Genomic DNA, 20,858 nt, shown 5'->3' on the forward strand with positions numbered 1-20,858 from the left:
TACACACACACACACACACACACACACACACACACACACACACACACACACACACACACACACACACACACACACACACACACACACACACACACACACACACACACACACACACACACACACACACACACACACACACACACAAACATTGATATCAAACATAAACATTGGTCTATTTCGTCTACTTCAATCCTTTGCCTTCACATATATAAACTATATATAAAATATACAAACTGTTCTTGCGATTTGAACAGAATTCACAAACTAACAGCAAAAAGCCCTTTAATGCATAAAACTGCAACTTCCGTGTTTAGGTGAGAGAAGGTTGAAGTTAAAGTTATTCACAGAATATAAGAAAATACAGACTTGAATCTGGGAATGTAGAAGATTCTTTATACACACGTAAATCTTTGAGTTTCACATAAAAGTATATATTTCTCATGGGTCGATTATCTCCACCAGAGACCCACAAGAATCCATCCAGGTTTGAATGGGACTGATCAATAGGAGCTTTCATGGAGGTGCAGTGATTAGCAATATCACCTCACAGCAGAAATGATTCCCCCCCAGCCGCCCGGGGCCGTGCTGGGGAGTTCACATGTTCGCCTGCGCCTTCAGGCCAAAGAGTGAGGAGTGTGTGAGTGTGTGTACCTGTACACGGCGCTGGGCTCTGTGCTGTAAGAGGCCCGCACCATCACGCTGCTCACGTTGGCCAACACGGACAGGAAGTCCCTCCTGCTAATCACCTGCTCCGTCTCTGAGACCAGGAAGTTTTCTGGCAGGAGGACGATGTGACTGGTGCTCGGCGAGGACGGGTACACCGGCTGGCCGAACCTCCTGTCCACAATCTTCATCCCTCCGCCCTGATGACGAGGGGAAGAAAGAAACTTATTGTCGATTCTTATTTCTTTTTCTTGTCTTTGTCGCAACTAACTTGTAATTCCATGAATCCAGAGCGGTCTGTATTCTCTCTTTCATGAAACGACTATCATACCCAAGTGATGGGGGGATAAAAGCCAGCGAGAGTGAATGATGTGTCATTAGGTAATGAGCTGCAGTTACTATTGACATTCTGAATGGGCTGAATGCAAAGTGATTTGAGCCCAGGCCTGGTATCTGACTATCTCTTGTTGAGAACAGATCAATGACATGTAGCGGATAACGCAGAGTGACAACTACTGATGGAGGTGGAGAGAGAGAGAGAGACAGAGAGCTTACCATGCCAATAAACCATTAAATAAAAACTAATTGAAAGAGAGGAGATGGAGGGAGGCATAAAGAGAGAGAGAGAGAGAGAGAGAGAGAGAGAGAGAGAGAGAGAGAGAGAGAGAGAGAGAGAGAGAGAGAGAGAGAGAGCAGCTGCAGAGCAGTGAGATGCACAGACAAAGGTGGAAAAGAGAGAGAGAGGCAAAGAGAGGAGAAAATTGTTTGAATGTCTCCGAAAGAAAAACTTGTACTGTCCATCTTTTATCGTCCGTCTCTTATCACTTCATCCCACTTGAAAATAAATCAAATCCAGTCATTAAGGGATAAGATTTGCACTTTTCTATATTTTTCTTATTGTGAGCAAATCCCAATGAAAAGACCGAGACCAACAATGTGTTAGTCAATGTCTCGATTCGTATTCATCTGTAACCAGACAGGCCCATTCAGTCCTGTAGAACTGGGTCAAAACAGTTCAGAAACGCTGGGCACTGACATTTCAAGATGAATAAATAGAAATAAAGACATGTGTAGGGACTATTTTCACACTGTTGTGCTCGTGACAGCAGCAGGATGGTGTACGTAGGACGGCAATGAAGGTACAGTGTATTTTTAATTAGTTGTAGCATCTGTACCGAGGATTAAATGTTAAATATCTCATCCAGCCTGTATACGATGTGTTTCTGAACCCTCCACTGGCACCAGGCGAAGAACCCTCTGACACATCAGAAGTACTGATGGAGGCACGGTGAAGTTTTGAGGACCATCGCTGAAGTTGTCAGCACAGGAGTTGTGAGTGGGCTAAGAGGTTTCAACCCCTTCAAGCAAGGCCATCGTGTTTGTCGGAGCTGGGAGCTATGGAAACCAGCAACCTGACCTCTGCAAGGGACTGGGAGCACTTCTGAATCCCAACAGGCAGCTGAAGTTCCACTAAACTAAAGTGCAGCAACCATCCTGCGACCTGACATTGTCCTCAAGTCTGGAGCTGACTGTCCCTTGGGCAGATTGATAGGAAGCTATCCAAGTATGCAGAACTGGTGAGCATGCTGTCTCCCAGTGGACAAACTGAAGACACACGTGTTTCCAGAGCAGGACATTTAGAAATGGAAATTGGGCTGCATTTGTACAGCACTTTCAAATCCTTATGATTCACCCGTTAGAAACATTTTCACTTCTCTAACAATCACACATTCACACACAATTTGGTGCAAAGGACCAACTTGAGGATTCAGGAATCGACCTGCTGCCCAAAGCTGCACTGGTTGTTATTGTTGTCATGAAATGCTCGGTATTTACATTTTCCGTTAATGGAGGCTGATACAGTGGACCGAGAGAAAGACACACGGAAATCAACAAAGCCCCACAGAGGAGCCGGGACAAGGGAGGTTATTGTCTATTCAGACGCCAAACGGCTACAACCGAAAACCCAGCGTCACAAAACCATGAGACAAACAATATCACAACACGATGCAGAACCACAGAGTGTAAACAGAGGGGGGGGGGGGGGGGGGGGAGAACAGGACAAAGGCTGAGAGAGAGAGAAAGTTGGTTGACAGTGTGTAGGTGGTTCTTTATTGGCATCATTGGGAAGCTTTCTGTTGACAACAAGACCGACACTTGTCCTCCTCTCCTCATCCTCTCCTCCTCCTCCTCATCCTCTCCTCCTCCGAGTCTGTCGCTCTCACAGACGCAGCTTTAAATAACACAAAATCTGTGACCATCCATCTCTACGTTTTGATTTATTTAACTTTTATCTTCTTTCCTTCACTCCCATTTCATTCCTTTGTTTTCAATCCCTCCTTCATTTACTCATTTTCTCCTTGACCCTCTTGATCTCTTTCTTTTCTGCCGTCTTCATCCATCTGTCTTGTAATTTTCCTACTGTCTCCCTATTTCTTTCAATTGGCTTCTTCCTTTCATTCTTTCCTTCTTTTCTTCATCTCCTTTCTTTTTATTTCCTGTCTCCCTTTCCTTCCTTCTTTCTGTCCTTTCCTTCTGTTTCCTTTCCTTGATTTCTTTCTACTCTAATCTTCTTTGGTTTCCTTCTTTGTTCATCTCCTCCTTCCCTTCATTTCCTTCTTCCTTGGACTCTTTTAATTTTTAATCCCTCCCCAATTCTGTCTTTGTGTCCTTTCTGTCTTCTGTCCTCTTCTGCTTCCTTTGTTCACATCCCATCCCTTCCTGCTTTATGTCCTTCCTTCATTTCATTCTTCGTTCCTTTTCTCCTTTCTTTCAGTTTTTAGTCAGTATATAAGAATCCTTTAAATGTTTCTTAATGATCTGTGGTTAAAAGTGTGTGTGTCCAAAGTAACAGGATCATTTGTGCAGCCTTGACACACACACACACACACACACACACACACACACACACACACACACACACACACACACACACACACACACACACACACACACACAAACACAGGCTCATCAACACCAACCTGTGCCATTTGTGTTTGTTTGTGTATTTCACTGTGCACCCACACACTCCACCACATGTTCACGGTTTTAAACATAAACAGTTAACTAATAGTGTCGGGGCTTTGCTTATTGCTGCGATACATCATATCACAACCTGCTCATTATAAAGACATACACAGAGCAACGAGAGGGAGACGCCATCTGCATTTTTTATTGCCACGTTCAGCATTTCTCTGCCAGCTGTGGCTGTGTGTGTGTGTGTGTGTGTGTGTGTGTGTGTGTGTGTGTGTGTGTGTCTGTGTGTTAATGTGCTGCTTCATTTAGTGGTTTTCACCGGTGCAAGAGTCAGTAGCTTGTGTTTTTTCATTAATAATTATGCTGCAGACACAAACACATAAAACACACATTTCACATTGTTCATGTAGGTTTCCTGTGGTAGTGTTTACCCCCCCCCCCCCCCCCCCCCCCCCCCCCCCCCCACACACACACACACACAACAAATACACTGTTTTTGTCAATGCTCTTGACCAGGAGATCTGGAGCTTATTTCTGTGCAGCTCTTACAGAATCTACCAAATGTACGAAGCAAGATGCACACACCATAAAAACATTGTAGAAAAATATATGTGAATGCTCAGTGATATCTTTATCTTTGTTTGTGTTTAAAAAACTCACCTCGATGATGAGGTCGGGTTCGGAGGTGACTCTCACTGGCCTTTGTTCTTGCTGGTCTGTCGTATAGGACACAGCGTAGACCACACTCCCTCCATAGGCTGCAAGCTACACAGAGACAGAGAAGGAGACAGTTGAAGTAGGTTTATTGTAATACTCCCTAGATTCAGAAAGACAAACCAAGCCCGACCAAGTCCAGAAATCCCCTATCATTGAAAAGTTGTGTCCAAATCCAGGTATCTAAACCAAAGCAAACACAATCCAAAAGAACAGAAGAAGTATCAACAAAGAAATTGAAGATTTAGAGGCAGATATACACAACCAAGACTCTGACAGTCAAAATAAAGTTTTAAAAAGTTCTACCTTTTACCTAAAAAACAGCTTAATGTGCCTTAAGGGCCAGTGCAGGTGTGTTGGTAGGATTAATATGTCTAATTCAATTTGAAACTGTAGAATTGGAAATATTATTCCATAAATCAACAGTAAAACTCACTCATTGAGGCTGTAAATGTTTGAATTAGGTCAAAATCTGAAGTGAGTGTGAATCTGTATTTATATAAAGAGCTTGTGAATATGACAAAACCCTTTCATTTTCTCAAATTCATATGTAACTCCTTGAGGCAGCAGAATAACTCTATTGTCACTATTTTATCAGTAATTCAACAAAACCTCGACAAATACTGATTCTTCTGAACAGTTTTTTTTACTCAAAGATTGTTTGAAATGTGTATAAATGTGAGGAGAAAACACAAACAAGCCACAATCTGTGTTGTCCTGTGCAGCGTTTCTGTCGAGTCCACAGAAAGAGCTGCAGCCGAAAGAGAGAAACGCTGCGTCGGCACAATCCTCCTGAAATATATTATTCTGCTCCAACCTGAGCAGTAATGGGCGGAAGAGCGAGATAATAACGCCATCATAAAAACAGAGAGAGGAGACATGGAGGGAGAGCGGGAGAGAGACAAAGAGCGAGTTAGAGAGGAGGTGGCCTTAATGCCTCTATAAACTTCCTCCATTCTACATCATTACTCTCAGTTCTGAAACTAGAAGGGGGAATCACCCATTTCACAGCTCAATGAAAATACACACCAGCAGGCATGGAGGTGGACGTTTTATTGACTAACACTACTTTATTCTAATCTAACCCCATTTGCTGTTCTGGACCTGAGAAGACTGTAAAAATCATAAAGTTTGAACCCAGAGTGCAGAGAGTGCACATGTGAGACAGGCCGCTCGACCACAGTCCCACTGCACATTCACACCTTAGTGTCTCTCAGAGAAACTCAGGTTTAAATTAAACAGGGATTAATTGGACATAACTTGAGAAGATTACAAGCAGCTAAAAGATGCTAAATGAAGGTAATGATTCTTTGTGGGTTCTTGGGAAACAAGAAACTAGTAGAGACGTTATGATTTTTCTTCCCATGGCCGATATTGATTCTGGGCCGATACTGTGCAACCGATCTGATACCAGTGAAATGGTATAGTTGTCTCCTTATTAGATATTAATGCATATATGTTTAATTAAGTGCTTTTGTATGGATACACTCTTTGTAATTGAAGTTAAAATAACCCCCAAAAAAATTATTCTGACAAAACAACAGTAGATTTCTTCTTTAAACATCTTTTGCCTCCTGCAGTGTCTCCCACGTCCTCTTCAGGGTATCTACAGCAAACCTCTAGGTAAAGATACCAAATGATTACAAAGCTCTGTGAGTGCTTCACCTTTTCTCCTTGGGCATTGGAAGTTGATTTGCATGTTTCATTACTTGTTTGTGTCATGACTGTTGTTGTGCTCGGTGAAGCACTCAGCGGCGAATCAAGGCGGAGAAAAGGGCTGCATCCGTGAAACACTGACTGCACCGACAGCACTTGTACTTCTTTTGTGGATTATTCCTCTATTCACTTAGCCGACCTGAATTTAGCAATTTACTTTCTTTGAAATTATTGACATTTCTGAAAACTCATTTCGCTGACGCCATCCACTCAACGGGCACAATATCCAGAGCTTTTTGTCATGGCAACCCCGACGACCCATTTCCACCCGGGAGGGGAGGAAAGAAAAGAAATGTAACACGGGAAAGAAAAAAGAGCAACAGAAGAGCGCAGCGGGAGAGGGGAATTATCGGGAGAGGAAACGAAGACACAAACAATAAACTCAGACTCATACAGTTACAATAGATCCCAGTTGAAACCCAGTGAGCGCTCGATAAGGCCGTTATTAACTCCATTAGTGGCCAGAATAAGAAGGAGACTTAATCCTTGAAGTTACAATCAAGAGCAAAGCAGTCTTTTGAGTGTATACGAGTTTAAACTATGGGGTTAAAATACTGTAAAGAAAATATTCTAACATCACAATAGGAATATGTTTCTGTAAAAAAAGGTTGTTGCGATGGGATTTTGTCGTAAAGTTTCTGCTGCAGTTTTGTCCCAATTTCAAATCTTCAAAAAAAGAAATCCTTGACCCAAAATATTGAAGAGGAAAGTTTTATTGACAAACACGAGTGAAAAGGATGCGGACACACAAAGAGGAGGACAAACCGCAGGAGGTCTGAAAGGGAAGGAGGGCGGCAGACAGAACTGAGGAGAGAGGAGAGAAAAGATGGGATGAGCAGACGGACGGAGAGCAGGAGGATAAAAGAAGCGGAGGAGAAGAGGATGGAGGGAATTTGAGGAGTAAAGTTCTGATGTTTAATTTGCTAAACCGTGGGTTTGACCATGGAGCAGGGAGAGAGGAGTGAGAGTGAGTCTATTATACTGTTTGTTTTTTTTGTGTGCGCACCACATGCTACCCTCTCCAGACAGGGATGTGTGTCGATCTGCATTTGTTCGCCTGTTCGCTGTCAATCTTCGGAGCACAAAAGATGACAGCGGCAGGGAGACTGGGCTGAGGGAGGGAGGGTTGTAGTGGTGGTGGTGGTGGTGGTGGTGGGGGGGGGGAAATGAAAACCAGATTGTCACAAAAGCTTTACAAAACAAACTCCCCTAAACTGACACACACACACACACACACACACACACACACACACACACACACACACACACACACACACACACACACACACACACACCAGGACGCACAAATACCCAGTGATACACACACTTGGAGGCGGAAGTATAAACACGCACACACCTGTGTCGTCTTCCGCGATGCCTGTGGTTGTTTGCAATTGGTATCGGGAGTTTTCAGTCTGTTTGTCTACCGCTTGCACACACACAGACAGACCGACACACACACACACACACACACACACACACACACACACACACACACACACACACACACACACACACACACACACACACACACACACACACACACACACACACACACAGACTATTGTTGTTCCTAGCAGTACCGTTAGATTGGCTCCAGATGGACCAATAGTCAGTGGAATGCTGAACAACACACAACCGCTGACCTTCTGTGTGCGAGAGTGAGAAAACTCCAAGTCCTTGTCGAAAAAGTAGCAAAACAAAAAAAAAGAAAATCACGTCTCATCCGTGTTGACACTCGGGGCATGTCCGAACACAGGCTTGTTTGGTTTTATGTCTTCAGGGTCTTTCTCTGTGCAGGCTTTTCTTTTTTCCGTTGCATCATGACTGTTGGTGGGAGATGGAAGACGTATCCTTGAGGAGAGCAGTGCAATCACTCCTTTCTCCTGGTGTAGAGCAGCACCGTGCACGTGGGGGGGGGGGCTTGCTTGTCTTCCTCTTGGCTTCCAGGAGTAGAAATTTTGAGATATCTCGCAATAATATAGTTTATTAATTATCTCGGGCAGGGAGGTTATGTCTTCGCCACCTTCCATCGGGTTTCTTTGTTGGTTGGTTGGTTTGTCAGCAGGATTACCCCGAAAGTACTCAACAGATTTCCATGAAACTTGGTGGAGATCTGAACAAGGGGCGGATCCAGGACTTCTTTTTCATTTTCTTTAAGATTGTGAGATGTGCGTTTCACTCCAAGTTCCCATGGAATAATTAAAGGATCTTTAGGGGAATGATATCTATGAGAATGTGGATCTATGCGTTCTACGGAGCTTGATTCTAGTTTGATAAAGCAGTTGAGACCATGTGAATATGTGAACAATCTCCTCTAGCTGTGGGATTGGAGTGGAGTGTGGAATCATAACTCGTTTCAGACAGTGTGCGTCTTGTAACTCTGTTTTTCTCTGGTTGAGGTTTGGGGGGTTGCTTGCAGGTTACTCTTCTGCAGCTTCCTGAGATTGGGACAATGTTTTGGCCGCTGTGGTCTGGTCCTCTGTGAAATGTCTTGTTTTGGGGTCTGGGGCTCCTGTTCTGTTGGCTGCAGTGTGTTTGGTTGGGGACGCTCAGATCCCTGTGTGGCTTCTGGCTGAGGAGTATGACATTTTCAAAAAGAGTCACTTGATTGAGAAAGTATGGATACGGTTCTTGAATAGGTATAAATATTTTTAAATTGAGGCTACAACCCACCACTTCTGCACTTGTGGTTCATTGTGTTTCATGGCAAGTAGACGTATATTACGGCAAATAGGGGGTTGTGTATAAATAAAACTGTGGCAGAGTAGAGAAGGTTAGACGCAGCGTGACTCATCGTGCACATCTCATCCAGGAGGACGACTAAGTGCAGCTCATTTTCCTCCGATAAGATAAGTCGAGCAGCAGCTTGATGTGTATCAGACTTGAAGTGACAAATAAAAGCAAGATGGCATCAAATATTCAATACACTCAGGAATGATACTGAAACTGGGATCACATGTTATTGTAATCTTTAGTTTTCGCCTTAAACCTGTTGGATTAGACAGGAAATGAGATTGATTGCTTTACAGTGTAATTTAAGCTTATTGGCTGGAACAATACTCATCTATACTTTATTATTTAATAGATTAAACACTTTGATCAATACCAAAACCTGTTGAAAGCTTTTATCTGGTTTCCTTAAAATATCCACAGCAGATCCTCTTCGACAAAAGGTCAACAATGTCAAAATAAGACATTTGCAGACTTACGTTTCTGTTTCACAGTAATTACATGAAAACATCGTTAAATGAGGATTGCAGTAATTTACGTTGAGCTCCTACAGGTGATATCCAGGCGTAAGGATTTTCTTTTTCTGCACGCACACTTTCCAAGGACACAAATGCGTGTGACACCAAATGATCCGGTTGATGAAAACCAGAACAAATCCACTGTGATTAATGTAAAAGCAGTTTTTCAGCTTTGTGTGTTGGAAAAAAAAAAAGAAAGAGAGGGTGAGGGCGGGTGTGTGGGGGTGGTTGGGGAAATCAATCTCGTTCAATCAAGACCAGATTAGGAGTGACACCGTACACAAACTTCTCTACACACATTTCTCCCTCTCATAAGTCACCGCTCGGCAGCTCGTGTTCCTCTTAGAAAAAAATAAAACCCAAGATTATTTCCAGAAAAAGTATTTTGAAGAAACATTTTGATGACAGTTTTCATTCATAACGACCGCGAGGCGTCGACGATCAAGGTGAAGTGGGAACATTTCTGTGAAACGCCATCGCTTTTCCTTTCTGCCTCAGGTTTGCACCTGTAGCAGGATTTTGTATTACTTCTGCACAGAACAATATAAACGACAAGGAAGATGAAGAATGGTTTGCGGAAAGCACGGGAAGGCAGAGGCGGCGTTAGAGGGAGTTTAGGGCAGAAAGCAACACGAGCTGAGCGGCGTGTTTGTCGAGTTTCTGTATATTTTGAGCTGATTCCTTCATCAGCTGTCAGCAAAGGACGTTTCTTCTTCCTCCGTGTTCATCCATCATCCCTTTATCTCCCCGCTTCAATCTCCCAGTACTCCCTCTATCTCTCCCTCTCCCTCTCTCTCTCTCTGTCCACCTCTGTCAGTCTTTCCTTCAAATCGTGAGACTTTTTTTTTGTTTTCAAAGCTTTCATCCGTCTCCACTGTGAATCTGTTTGCAAATCCGGGTGCGAGACGGAAACAAGGAGTTCACGATTTGACAGCTTGTGAGGGAAATTAGAAATATGGTTTAAAATCAACGTGATATTCTGTAGAGACATTTTTTACATTTTCATATTCGGAAGCCAAAAACAAAGTTGTGGGTTGTAAAACCCAAATAAACCTACATAGCACTGACGAATAGAACAACTGTGGTACAATCCTTCTCTGTATGTTCATCATATGGACTCTATATAAAGATGGATGACGCTCCTCCACCTCTTCCAGACAAACTGAAACTATAATATGTTGATGTCGATCACGAGTCTCGTACAGAATTGAATATCTGATTAATACTCAACTGGTCAGAAACAAGAACACTTGAACATCTGCCGATGTGATAAGAACTAGCTAAAAAATGACCAAAACTATCTTTGAGGATCTGAACTTTGACGTTTTAGTTTGGTGCATGTCCCGTCCATTAACATGGAGGAGGGGATTCATGGCCTATAGTGGCAATCAAGGTGATTTGTGTTCTGGTGAGCTCTCATGTCCCATCTTCACAGTCTATGGTTCATCATAATCAAGGTAAATATGAAATATCAATTAGAGTAACTTTAAATATTACAGATTGAGTTTGGCTCAGTTAAACTTGCAGACATCTCCATTGAAATGATGCTTCCCCCTCATCCTTCAAACATCATTATCTGTATTTTGCTCTTGACGCTGAACCCTTAACAGCAAAAATTATTCTTTTCACAGATCACGCTTTCACGACCGTCATCGCAATCCTGGAGAACGAGCAGTTCCCGAACCTATGCGGACAACGAAATACCCAATGAGCATCAGCAGAACATGTTTCTGGACCAATGAGCATCCCACAGAGCGTGCTAACGAGCCAATGAGCATTCTCGGCTTTAAACAAAGCAGGAGGTCATGCAGGAGAATTAAGAAAGCTATCACATACATTTACACTCGTATCTATCCACTGCTGGCTTGTCATTAGGCACACGACCTGTCACTTCCAATGATGCACGTCAACCTGACAAACCAGTGTGTGTGTGTGTGTGTGTGTGTGTGTGTGTGTGTGTGTGTGTCGCATAACCGAGTCACATAACATCTACCTCTGTAACAAAATCAGAGACTGAAGCAAAGAATCGCTTTTTTACACAGTGCTCGCACATTGCTCCTAGCGATCACAATCATGTGCACAAACACACACACGCAGACACACACACACACACAGACAGACACACGCACACACACACTTGTAATTTATTTGTTTCACATGTATGGAGGCATTTGGTTCTGCTCCGCTGTCCCTAATGCCTCCAAAACACATCATTATCCGACTTGTATAGGCTTGGGAGTGTGTGCGAGGGGCTAGTGTGCGAGTTCGAATGAGAATACGCGCGTCTGTTTGTGTTTGTGCGTGTGCGCCGAGAGAAAAACAGTTGATTATCGAGTTCAACAGGCGAAACACTGTTTACCCTGAGAGACACAAAGCGAGAGATGGAGAACGAGGGAGGAGAGAGCTCGCGGTGAAGTAGAGGGAGATGATTTAGGAACAGGGAGGTGAAAAAATGGGAGTCCTGGAGAGATGGAGCGAGGGGGTTGGAAGAGCAGGCCAATGAGGAGAAGCGCTGAGGGAGGGACGCTGGGAGGGGGGAAGGTTCAGACAAAGAAGTGAGATGACAAGCCAGGCCTGCAGGGTGCGAGGTAATGAAATTCAGTGGTATGTTCCCCGCAGCCATGACACCCAGACAAACATCACAGTCAGTCGCTTGTTGTCGTGGGGCAACAACTTGACTTCAGATACATGGATTGCAGCTATTTGCCAGCTGGAGTGATAAAGTCTAATCGTGGCCACACACGACCGCAGCGGCTCACATTCAAACAGTCGACGTTAGCCCGAGCTGATCCGGGGGGAAGCAGGAGGGAGGTGAACATCCCAGCAGGAGACGCTCCCACCAGACTCACCTCCAGGGGATATGTTTGTTTTAGATCCTACACCGGCCTGTTTATTTATTCAAGGCTGCCCTCGTGTTGTAGCCTCATGCCGCTATTGTAACGCAGTGAAATGGTGGGAAAGGTTATCAGCAACCTGAAAGTGAAAGTGACTAAAAAAAACCAATAACACCCACTGACATCTGCAACAAAACAATGAGCATTTACTCCCAGGTCACATGAGACTGATCCAATCGGCAGTGATGGAAACATCCTACAAACACTCTACTTTCTTCTTCTTCTTCTTCTTCTTTAATTATATTTAGTTATAAATAACCAGAAAATCCTATTATATTGTGATTGAAGTGTAAATAAAAAATGCGTCTGCGTCTGACCTTGTTTCCCAGGTAAAGTCCAGGTGCGTTCCAGTAGTAGGCGGAGCCGAGGTCATTCACGACATTCGAGTGTCGGACGCTCAGATACGGAGGCGTGTCTCTGTGCACGGACCACACCCTCCCTCCTGTGTCTCCAACCAGGTGCCAGCCCGTCAGTGTGGTCTCCTACAAAATCAAGGAAAGTTAAAGGTTTAAAAAAGGCTTGACGCTCCATTATTATTCTTATATGCAGTATTAATAGCTTCAGACCACAGCTCACAAAGTAGTTGAACATTCAGTACTAATGGAATATAAAGAAAATCACACAGAGCTCTGGACATTCTGTCAAGAGGTTTAATAAGACTGGAACGTTTCTTTGTCACAAAGAGCAATTTTCACTAATTCAAAGGAGAAATATTCAGCTTTTTCAGTCTTATTAAGTGTTATAAGTAGGTTTTCTTGTGAAGGTATAAAGGTCTAAAGTTTAAAAGCCAAAAGTCTGTGGTGAAGGCAGCTGCTCTTACCCACAGAAAACACCTGAGACAGTCAGGAGTCAGGCTGCTACCTCCACAGCATGACATCATGATACACATTTGCACGATATTTGTTCACAAAAATCTATATAACACAATATAGAGGAAAGAAAAATTTGGGGAAAAAAGCATCATCTGTCTCCTGAACCTAATTTTACTGATATACACTTTCCTCATTAACTTAAGAGACCAGCTTTTTCTAGAATCATCACATCTGTTGGTTTGCATTCCAATGGCTTATTCTGAAGTAAGAGCAAAACAGCTGTTTCTGAAAAGTTCAACTGACTCACTTTGTACTTTCAGCCTCACCAATAAAAAACCAAACTCTTTAAAAAGCAGCACATGAATCCTCCAACTCCTACATGTGAAGGAAATTCTCCAAAAAGGTCCAACCGGGTCAAAAATGAGAAGGTGAATCATCACAAATATAAAACTCAAGATATGTTTAAAGGTTTTTGTTCATCTGTCAAATGTCAGCCGGGGAAGTCTCGCAACTGACACCTAGGAAGAACTTCCAAATCCAGAAGGGTGTGTGTGTGTGTGTGTGTGTGTGTGTGTGTGTGTGTGTGTGTGTGTGTGTGTGTGTGTGTGTGTGTGGTGGTGTCGGGGGGGAAGAGAGAGACAGCCAGACACACATCTGTCGTTGCAATTAACCTGACCTTGGCTTCCCCTTTTGAACACGAACACACACACACACACACACACACACACACACACACACACACACACACACACACTCTATCGGTGTCTAAATCAGAGCTGTCATCCTGTCAACATCCCCTCTCCCCTCCTCTCCCACCTCGCCTGTCAGTCAAAAACTGTTTTCCTCTTTTCACCTCTCTCCTCCTTCTTGCCTCTCGTCTTCAACCTTCTCCTTCGCGGTCTTGTCCTCTTCTTTCTCTCTTTCGTTTTTTTTTCGACCCTCCCTCCACTCCTCTTCTTTTTCACCTCCCCCCTTTTGTTTCCACCTCAACTGCGTTCCATCCACATCAACTCTCTCAAAACGTGCTGTGGCTGGTAAAGATCTGTCTTTGCTTTTTTTCACACAACGATTTAGTTTTATTCATTTCCAGATGCCTCTAACGTTTGCTATTCTGAAAAGCTGCGGCCAGATTGATTAATCATTTTGCACTTTGCGTCGGCTGCGTCCTACGCCTGCAGGATGTTTATCAAACTGCACCGGTGTGGAAGAGCAGTTCGCCCGTCATCTGAAAAACATCTTCTGGGTCATCAGCGAGGTGGAGCTCTCTCCTTCATGCATATGTATTTAATAGACGACATGCTCCGCCTGCTGCAGGGGTCAGTGTGGCTCTGTCTGTTGCTTCTTTGAAACCAGACACAAAAGATATATTAAGCATGAGGTTGTTTCACAATTGTCGCTGATGATTTGATCACAAAAATGCAGGGCTGATGGGAATATGATGGTCGGCCCATAAGGCTGAGTAACAGTTAGCAGGCTCGGTGATTCACACGCTAACTGAACAATATCAGTGGCACGAGATTCAGTCAAGTTGCAGGAAACAGGTTTACGATTCGTCCTCCTATTCCTGAGTTCTGGTGCTGAATAATGGGCAGAATAGTGTCTATGCAGACCATTATGATGTCACAATGATATCCAGTGGGTTCCTACGTTGTGATAGGTCCAGGTGGAGGCCGAGCACCGACTGGAAACGCCCATGCAGGAGCACTTTTCGCAGCCACGTCTGTTGTCCCCTTGGAGATCGTAGAATCCCAGTTTACAGCGGTCACAGTTTTCTCCCTCCACATTTTCCTACATGAGAAAGTCCGACAGAGAGAGAGAGAGAGAGAGAGAGAGAGAGAGAGAGAGAGAGAGAGAGAGAGAGAGAGAGAGAGAGAGAGAGAGAGAGAGAGAGAGAGAGAGAGATGGAAGACACAACAAAGTTTATGAGCTGCCCTTAAACTGACGTTATGAGCACAAGCCATGTTATTGCAGTGTTAATGTCCTGAAGATGATGATGACAGGGCTCGGGAGGTTAGCGCAGAGTACTTGTCATTATTTGTGTGCATGCAAGTCTTTGTGTGAGTGTGTGTGTGTGTGTGTGTGTACCTTGCACGTGCAGGGTGTAATACACGGGTCATCATTTGTGCTCCCCTCCACGCTGCAGTTACAGCGCTGACAGGACGGGTAGCCCATATAACCGACAGCACACCTGCAGACAAATGAGTTTAATAACAGCACTAAAGACGGAGGAGGTGAGAAGCAGCCCCGTGAACCAGAGGGTCACGGGGGTTCAACTCTCCGAACGGCGACTACGTCCGGGCTGATCGAACTGCTTCAGAGTCCGTCACCGAACCTTCAGATTGTAGTAAAACAGCTGAACTTGCAGCGAGTGCGACGCGTACGTTGTGTGTAATCTCGCAGGAAATACACAAAGAGGCAACTTCCTAATTAACGGAGAGAGTGAACCGAAGCGAGTCCATTAAAGTGGATTTTAAGAAGTGATTGTAAAGACAAAGTTCCTGCTGCTGGCCATCACAGGGCAAGTCATTAAAAAGTTGCAGGGAAAGAGTCAAGCTTTGAGACGGCAGAACATAAAAGCTGAATGATATCCAGAGGGAAGTTGAGAAAGAAAAGACAACAGGCGATTACAGCAATAAAACATAATGATAACACAAGAGCTAATCAGCAGAGTAGGGTGAAGCACCTTGTTGGCAGATTTACAGGTTCGATTTAAAGCTTAAAGTTTCTCAAAGGTTGTGATTTTAATCTGTTGTGGAGATTTTCCCGATGATCTCAGACTGTGACTCCATGAGGGATTTAAGTTTATCAAATAAAATCCAGACTGCAGTCAAAGAAAAACAGCTTTTTAAACCATGAAGAAAGAAACGGTAAATCTTTCATTTAAGCTGCTTCCAGACATGAGTTGACCTCCAGGCTTTCTTTAAATTTTCCAGAGGGACTGATATGAGAACGCAAATGTAAGAGTCAGTTGCTCCGAACATTTTCTAAATAGCGTTTAGTGATGAGGGTTGACGCCGATGTCAACATGCTGCAAACAAAAACTTGTGATTTCATAAGCAGGATTTAAACGTCATGTCCTGCCTCCTGCGAGATCTACCCGGGCGTCAACCAAAACCTGGATGTTCCAGGTGTCCAGTTCGGAGCTCAAGTGTGAAAACGGCTTTATTGTACAAAATGAAGTGTAATAAATAGTCATGATAAACATCGAAGATATTAATGGAAAGTTTCAGGTAATTTTCAAACACTAATTGGAACAGACAACAGCTCAAAGGTTCTGCTCACCTGTCACAATGTGTCTCTATCTCTTTCTCTGTGTGTGTGTGTGTGTGTGTGTGTGTGTGTGTGCGTGACTCTCACCTGTCACATCGTGGTCCCCCAAAACCCTCCTTACACTGGCACGACCCTGCTGGCTGGGCTGTCAATCAAACACACACACACACACACAGACACACACACGGACGCACAGTGTGAGAGAAACACTCTTTGAAGGAGCTGCACCTAAAATAGCTCCCACTTTCTAGACATAAAAAAAACGGTAAAAGCACAAAGGGGAGTAAAATTATCTCTAATATAAATAGTTGCTCTGTTCTGTCAGAGACATTTTCCAGGAACAGACGCCTCCGAGCACGAGGCTGAACCTGACGATCGCCGGCCCCGCAGGAAATCAGGCTGGACTCAAATCGATGAGACGCTGTCACTGAAGCGTCACACGAGTTCACACTAAACTTCTGTATGTGTGCATCTACTGAGGGATTTAAAATGATGTGTAACTCAAGAAATAAACGATGCCCACAAAGCAAGCGAGTGACGGGCGGACAGAATAATGAGAAAGGTAAAGGTGCATACCGGGCGTCGCCTGGCTGGAATCTGCGACACATGATTGGCTGACAGAGCCGCGACGGTCACATGAACAGGGGACGCAGGGGTCCTCCTCCTCGGCGCTCACCTGGTCGGAAGAAACACATTCAGACAAACATATTCTTTTAATCGTGATGAATTTCAACTGAGGCTCAGAGATGTGTGTGTGTGTGTTTGTGTGTGTGTGTGTGTCGTACCTCAGCAGGTCGGTAGTATCCCGCAACGCACGTCTGACAGTTGATGCCCGCCGTGTTGTCACGGCAACCGACGCAAACCCCGCCCCCTCTGTATTTGCCGTGGACGTCCAGGCTGAGCGCTAAGTCGGCCGCCGTCTGATTGAAGGAGCACTCCCCCGCCTTCCCATGGCAGTTACACTCTGGAAAACAAAAACTAGGCTGAGTCCCTCCTCCTCCTCCTCGGTCCCAAACACTGAGCATGAGGCAACCAGGGGCCGCTCGCTTAATCCAGTCACTTCTTCCACATTAAGAGTTTGGAGAAACACCCAAATCCTGTTTTGCGGAGAGTAGCCGGAGGGTCACACGCTGACCACAGGTTTTATCTCTCGGCTCCAGAGGAGGTGGTGCTTTCCCTTCATTTGTGTCGCCCGGGCATTAGCCGCGCCTCCCACTAAGCTTCACATCTACATTTACAAATAAGAGGAAAGTCTTTGGTAAACTTTTGCTCTCGATGAAAGTCTCCAGGTCATAATGGTTTATTTCTTTTATTTAGACAACCTTGCTTTCAGAATTACAGCTTCAATTCCCTATTTCTACTTGCTTTTGAGTTTAGTTTTATTTCTAGGAATCATCCTGCGACCCCTAGTTCGGGAACCGCTGCTTAAGATCACCCTGTGCAGTAATCAAACCTGGTTAATGCATATTGCTGCTGCGTCCCTGCACGTGTGTTGCTCTGTGTCCCGTCCTGAATGGGCGGATTCTTTTACTGCGGCGCCACGCAGGACTTTTAACGTCTTGTCTCGCTGTGTCAGTGTCAAGGCAGACGAAGCCATTACCGGCCCTCTAAGAACTCCAGCGCCTGTTAGGAGGTGTAGCCAGTGTGAAATAAAATGAAGATTATATGTTGTAACCCCAGTTTTATGATGACAAGTGGAAGCCTCTAACCCTCATTGCTCTGCTGCTGCATAGCTGATGAAGGTTAATGGATGCAAAGGTGACTTTTGATGGCGTCGTACGATCTTAGATCAAACACGGATCCTGACTGGTTGGCGAGCGTGTAAATTTTACTGCACCGCCTCAGAGTTCAATCCTGTAAAGCCTTGTTCAAATAAGTTGTAGGTGTGCGCTGGTAATTTTGAATATTACAGTAATACAGTAATATTACAGGGATTTTACCATTTAACATGTGGTGAGTGGGTACATACAAGAAATTACCATAAACGTAGGCGTCCGCAGTCACAGAAGAATGTTTCCAAAAGGGGGAAGTTTGATGGATTGTTCATTTTGAGTTTTTAAAAATTCAAGCACGCAATTTGTTTTTCTTACTTTCACAGATATGCCGAGTGAGGAAGGTTCCTGCCATCCAGGGCTGCTGGTGGTAACCAGGGCAACAGCGATCACAGCTCTCGCCGCATGTGTTGTGTTCACATTCACAGCTGAACTTCTGCAAAACGCACACAGACACACGGAGAGTAAGCATTAGCAACGCAAATCTTTTTTACAGATTTCTCCATCGGACAGACATGAGCCGATGTGTTGAAAATAAACGTGTTTGAGTGTTTTTCTTGATTTTATTTCTGGTGCAGCGACTTTCTTCTCCACAATCTGTCCAGTTTCTGGGAGAGAGAGGATAAATAACTGAGAGTCACACTCGTTCAGATCAATCCCACACACTGTTTGGAGCTTTCTCTGCATTGTCAACAAAAAAGTCTGTTTTCCTGGATCACGGAAAAGTGTGGTGTCACAAAAAGAAAAAACAAACGTCTCAATTTCAATAAGAGAGAGACTTATCAGCAAGTTGAGTTTTCTTTTTCCTGTTGGAGAGTTTGTTGTCTTGCATGTGAAAACACAATAAGTAGCAGTGATGTCAGGGTGCTCTGACCACAGCTGGAGCACATGTCTACTACACTCCTGCAGCGGGACAACTTCCCACAGATCATCAGATGGTGCTGAGCAACGTCGGAGAAATCCTGAATCTCAAGTCACGAGAAATAAACAGATGCAAAGATATCTTGATTCTTGACAAAAATCCGACAATTTGTTTTCTTCTGAATTCTGGTATTGATTCACAGTAATTTCTATTCAATGTCCAGATGCTTATGATAAGAGATACTATTTCCTTGTATGAATATTTGATTTTAATGTATTTATACTGTCTATATTTGTTATTCTTGGCCAATATCCGTTGAGTCAACATGAGAAAATGACTGTACTTCTTACTTGATATATAACATCATTAAAGGAGTTTAAGGTCTCAATCTCTAGTTATGTATCTTCAACACAGCATCACGTTCATTTTGTGAATCATATCTAGAGTCAAACAGATGAAAAAGCCCAGTGTGCACTGGGGCATGGATACCGTGTGAATGACAGCCACTAGCATCCAATGGGAGCAGGTTGCAGGTGTAGGTGGGTGTGACTTCTCAGTCAGGCTCCAAATTTCTGCATTTTTCCTCCTATGTTTATGACTATGATCTGATTTTCTTTTAAATGTATGAGTTTGATTTCCCCCCCCCCTGCCCGACACTGAGCCATACATATGTTAGGTTTAACTATACGTAAAGTATCAAGTCATAAACCAAGAATTTGTAAATGTGTGGTCGGGTGAGCGAGGGAAATTGTTCCGTGTTAACATGTGGCATCGGAACACTCACATGAAAATGCAGGGCTGTGAGCAGGTAATTACCAGATTGGACGACCTCTTGAAAGCCAATCAAACAACAGCGTATTCACTGCAGAGCCAAGCGCAGTAAAAGAACTTGGTTCACTTTCCAGACTGTCAGTGGGTAGTGGACTGGGTTCACGATCGCTCTCTCAGGAGAGAAATAAATTCAAAACCAAACACGGTTAAAAGCGGAGTGTAGCAGGAAATGTGCCAACTTCGAGGTTCAGTAATTCAATTTGGGACTGTGTAAATCGGTTGATGTGGAGAGTGTGTCAGATTTAACTGAGAGGAGAGGAGTACAAAAGCACAGCCGGAGCCAAGTTTTGGATTTGTTGGCACAAGTGGATTCGCCCCTTTTATCTAAAGACACAGCGCTCCGGCTCTGGCTCCGGGCTGCCTCAGTGCCGAGCGAGCATCTGAACCAATGTTCTGCGGACGATCATCAGCGGCTCATCCCACAGGTCTCCACCTTTTCTGGGTTTTCTGAACGTCTGCCCAAAAGTTTACTGCGTAGATGGATGAACTTGTGTCGGAGTAAAAGGGCTAAATGTCTTGAGGGAATAAAGGATTCGATGCAATCGCAACAAAATCACATGTAAATACAGGAAAATGCAGCTGGTAATGTGTCCCAATACCATTTACCAGTCAAGTTTAAAAAACCAATGACTGCATGAAAGTTCGAAAATTCTTTAATTTGGTTTGTAAATCCATTTAAAAGAAAGACCAAATAGATGTGATCTTTAATATGTTGTTTGATGATTGGGAAATTAAAGAGAGAAGAAGAATCTGGAGCTTTTTACACACCACTAAGGTTACTTATTATTAATGACATCATCACAGAGGGACCAGACGCTGGTGTCACATCCAAGTACGACTTCATGGTTCAGCCTCGGGACACAAGAGTGTGTGTGTGTGTGTGTGTGTGTGTGTGTGTGTGTGTGTGTGTGTGTGTGTGTGTGTGTGTGTGTGTGTGTGTGTGTGTGTGTGTGTGTGTGTGTGTGTGTGTGTGGTGAGATCAGGTGTCTGGTATCAAACACTCCTCTGTTTGAAGTGACATGGGAGACAACGCTTCACTGTGTCACCTGTGTCCCCTGTAGACACACACACACACAGACACACAGACACACACACTC

General features: G+C 44.0%; 1 protein-coding gene across 8 annotated transcripts in view; it reads right to left on the reverse strand.

Moving 5' to 3' along the window:
- The window catches only part of lama2 (laminin, alpha 2), a 137,886-nt gene that overhangs the window by 76,603 nt on the left and 40,425 nt on the right, over nt 1–20,858 (reverse strand). For all 8 annotated transcript variants that reach the window (XM_034580971.1, XM_034580970.1, XM_034580969.1 and 5 more), the window contains exons 8-16: nt 18,387–18,504; nt 17,082–17,260; nt 16,873–16,972; nt 16,384–16,441; nt 15,112–15,214; nt 14,674–14,814; nt 12,532–12,696; nt 4,300–4,404; nt 652–863 (exon numbers count right to left, since the gene is read on the reverse strand). In XM_034580971.1, coding sequence (XP_034436862.1) covers nt 652–863; nt 4,300–4,404; nt 12,532–12,696; nt 14,674–14,814; nt 15,112–15,214; nt 16,384–16,441; nt 16,873–16,972; nt 17,082–17,260; nt 18,387–18,504 — 1,181 coding nt within the window. The remainder of the gene's footprint in view (nt 1–651; nt 864–4,299; nt 4,405–12,531; nt 12,697–14,673; nt 14,815–15,111; nt 15,215–16,383; nt 16,442–16,872; nt 16,973–17,081; nt 17,261–18,386; nt 18,505–20,858) is intronic.

Source organism: Hippoglossus hippoglossus, chromosome 24 (assembly GCF_009819705.1).
Source record: "Hippoglossus hippoglossus isolate fHipHip1 chromosome 24, fHipHip1.pri, whole genome shotgun sequence".
Lineage (NCBI taxonomy): Eukaryota > Metazoa > Chordata > Actinopteri > Pleuronectiformes > Pleuronectidae > Hippoglossus > Hippoglossus hippoglossus.